Genomic DNA, 1,702 nt, shown 5'->3' on the forward strand with positions numbered 1-1,702 from the left:
GTTTGGGAAAATTTAGTGGATATTAATAAAGTGTACAAGGCTTTACAATGGTTGAAAGACCATTACCTCACTACTCGAAAATTCGTCTTCCAGCGTCGGCTGACGATCTTATAAATGATAAGCTACCACAAACGGAATATCGGATCGTTCATGACGAAAGCGATAGTGATGAAATAGAGGAGGTGGTTGAGGCGCTGTCGAGGTGTACTGTACATAACAAGCATAACGAAGATAACAATAATGAAACCGTTTTAAAACTTAAAGCTTTCCTCACGCAAATTACTACTGATTCGGGTATTAATGATCAGTATACAATATACCCAATGAACGCAAAAAGAATCGGTAACGAATCTGCATTGAAACTCTATAAAATGTTGAAAATTGAAGATGTTCCAATGGATAATCGTTATAAATATCTGGATGTCATGTGTTTCTCCGATTTATATCCCGAGGGTATCAATGAACAACGAGAAGATAGAAACTTTGCATTGCCGGAATATTTATTTGTCAGAGCGCGGTTGATGTCGAAACACAGTAGATTCAGAACGAACTGCAGTATTTGTTCTTTCTTCTGAATGATGCTAACTACCGACAATTGAACAATGGAATGTATTATACGATGATGGTTGCTAATCCACGAGAGAGGTACACTGCTGGTAGGTACTTGAACGAATTGAAAGACAATCAGTTGGAATCGAATTTAATGAGTATTTTTGCAAAACTGAGAAATACGGATCAATTTTGGCGACAACCGTCCAATAATGTAAAGTGTATGACTCTGCATTATGGTCCGGCGACGTGGTTTTTAACTTTAAGTCCTAGTGAACGGAAATGGTCCGATTTGGCTGAATATTTACGAGACATGAATTCCGATAAGGAGAAGTTGGGTATCAGCGAACTAATCGCATACGATCCGGTGAGTACGTCTAGATTCATGTGTATAAAATTTAAAGCCATGATTGATTTTATTTGTTCGTCCGACAACCCAATAGGAGAGGTCATTCACTACTTCTGGCGACTGGAATATCAAAGTAGAGGTATCCAGCACGTACACTGTATGATTTGGATAAAAGATGCTCCAGTACTCGGAAAATCGTCAAATGAGGAAATTGTTGCGTTTATTCGAAAATACGTGACGTGCGAAATTCCAGACGAAAGCGTTTCGCCAATGTTGTACGAAACAGTTATAAGTGATCAAAATCATAAACATAACTGGTATTGCATGCGTACGAAGAAAACCGAAACGAATATTTACAGAAGGTGTCGATTCGATTTTCCTCGACCAGTTACTGAAAATTTTGTTTTGAGAGACGTCATTACTTCGATAGTGGGTAGAAAAACTTTACGTAGTAAGAGTAGATTGTACGATCTTCCTCGGAAGAAGTCGGTAAGGTTTATCAATGATTATAATCCGGCTATTAAATTAGGTTTGAAGGGAAATATGGACATACATACAGTTTATTGGAGAACAATCAGAGTTTTTAAACTCTTATTTAACAAAATACACGACAAAGTCGGAAAAATGCAATATGGACTTTGCAATGATAGATTCCAATAAGCCGTTGGCATCGAAACTGTGGAATTTTGCGATGCGTTCATTGAATAATAGAGAATGTGGTGCTTTAGAAGCTGCAGACACACTACTAGGTCATCCCTTGCATGGTACGGATAGTGATACCATTATCAAATGGATTGATGTTAA

At 37.7% G+C, this 1,702-nt stretch overlaps 1 protein-coding gene across 1 annotated transcript in view; it reads left to right on the top strand.

Annotated features, from left to right (window-relative positions):
- Positions 1 to 47: 47 nt before the first annotated feature.
- LOC108769316 (ATP-dependent DNA helicase pif1-like) overlaps positions 48 to 1,702 on the top strand; it is a 6,331-nt gene continuing 4,676 nt past the window's right edge. Inside the window, 2 exon segments of the mRNA XM_018520224.1 lie at positions 48 to 389; positions 539 to 916. Coding sequence (XP_018375726.1) covers positions 48 to 389; positions 539 to 916 — 720 coding nt within the window.

Source organism: Trachymyrmex cornetzi, unplaced genomic scaffold (genome assembly GCF_001594075.2).
Source record: "Trachymyrmex cornetzi isolate Tcor2-1 unplaced genomic scaffold, Tcor1.1 scaffold885, whole genome shotgun sequence".
NCBI lineage: Eukaryota > Metazoa > Arthropoda > Insecta > Hymenoptera > Formicidae > Trachymyrmex > Trachymyrmex cornetzi.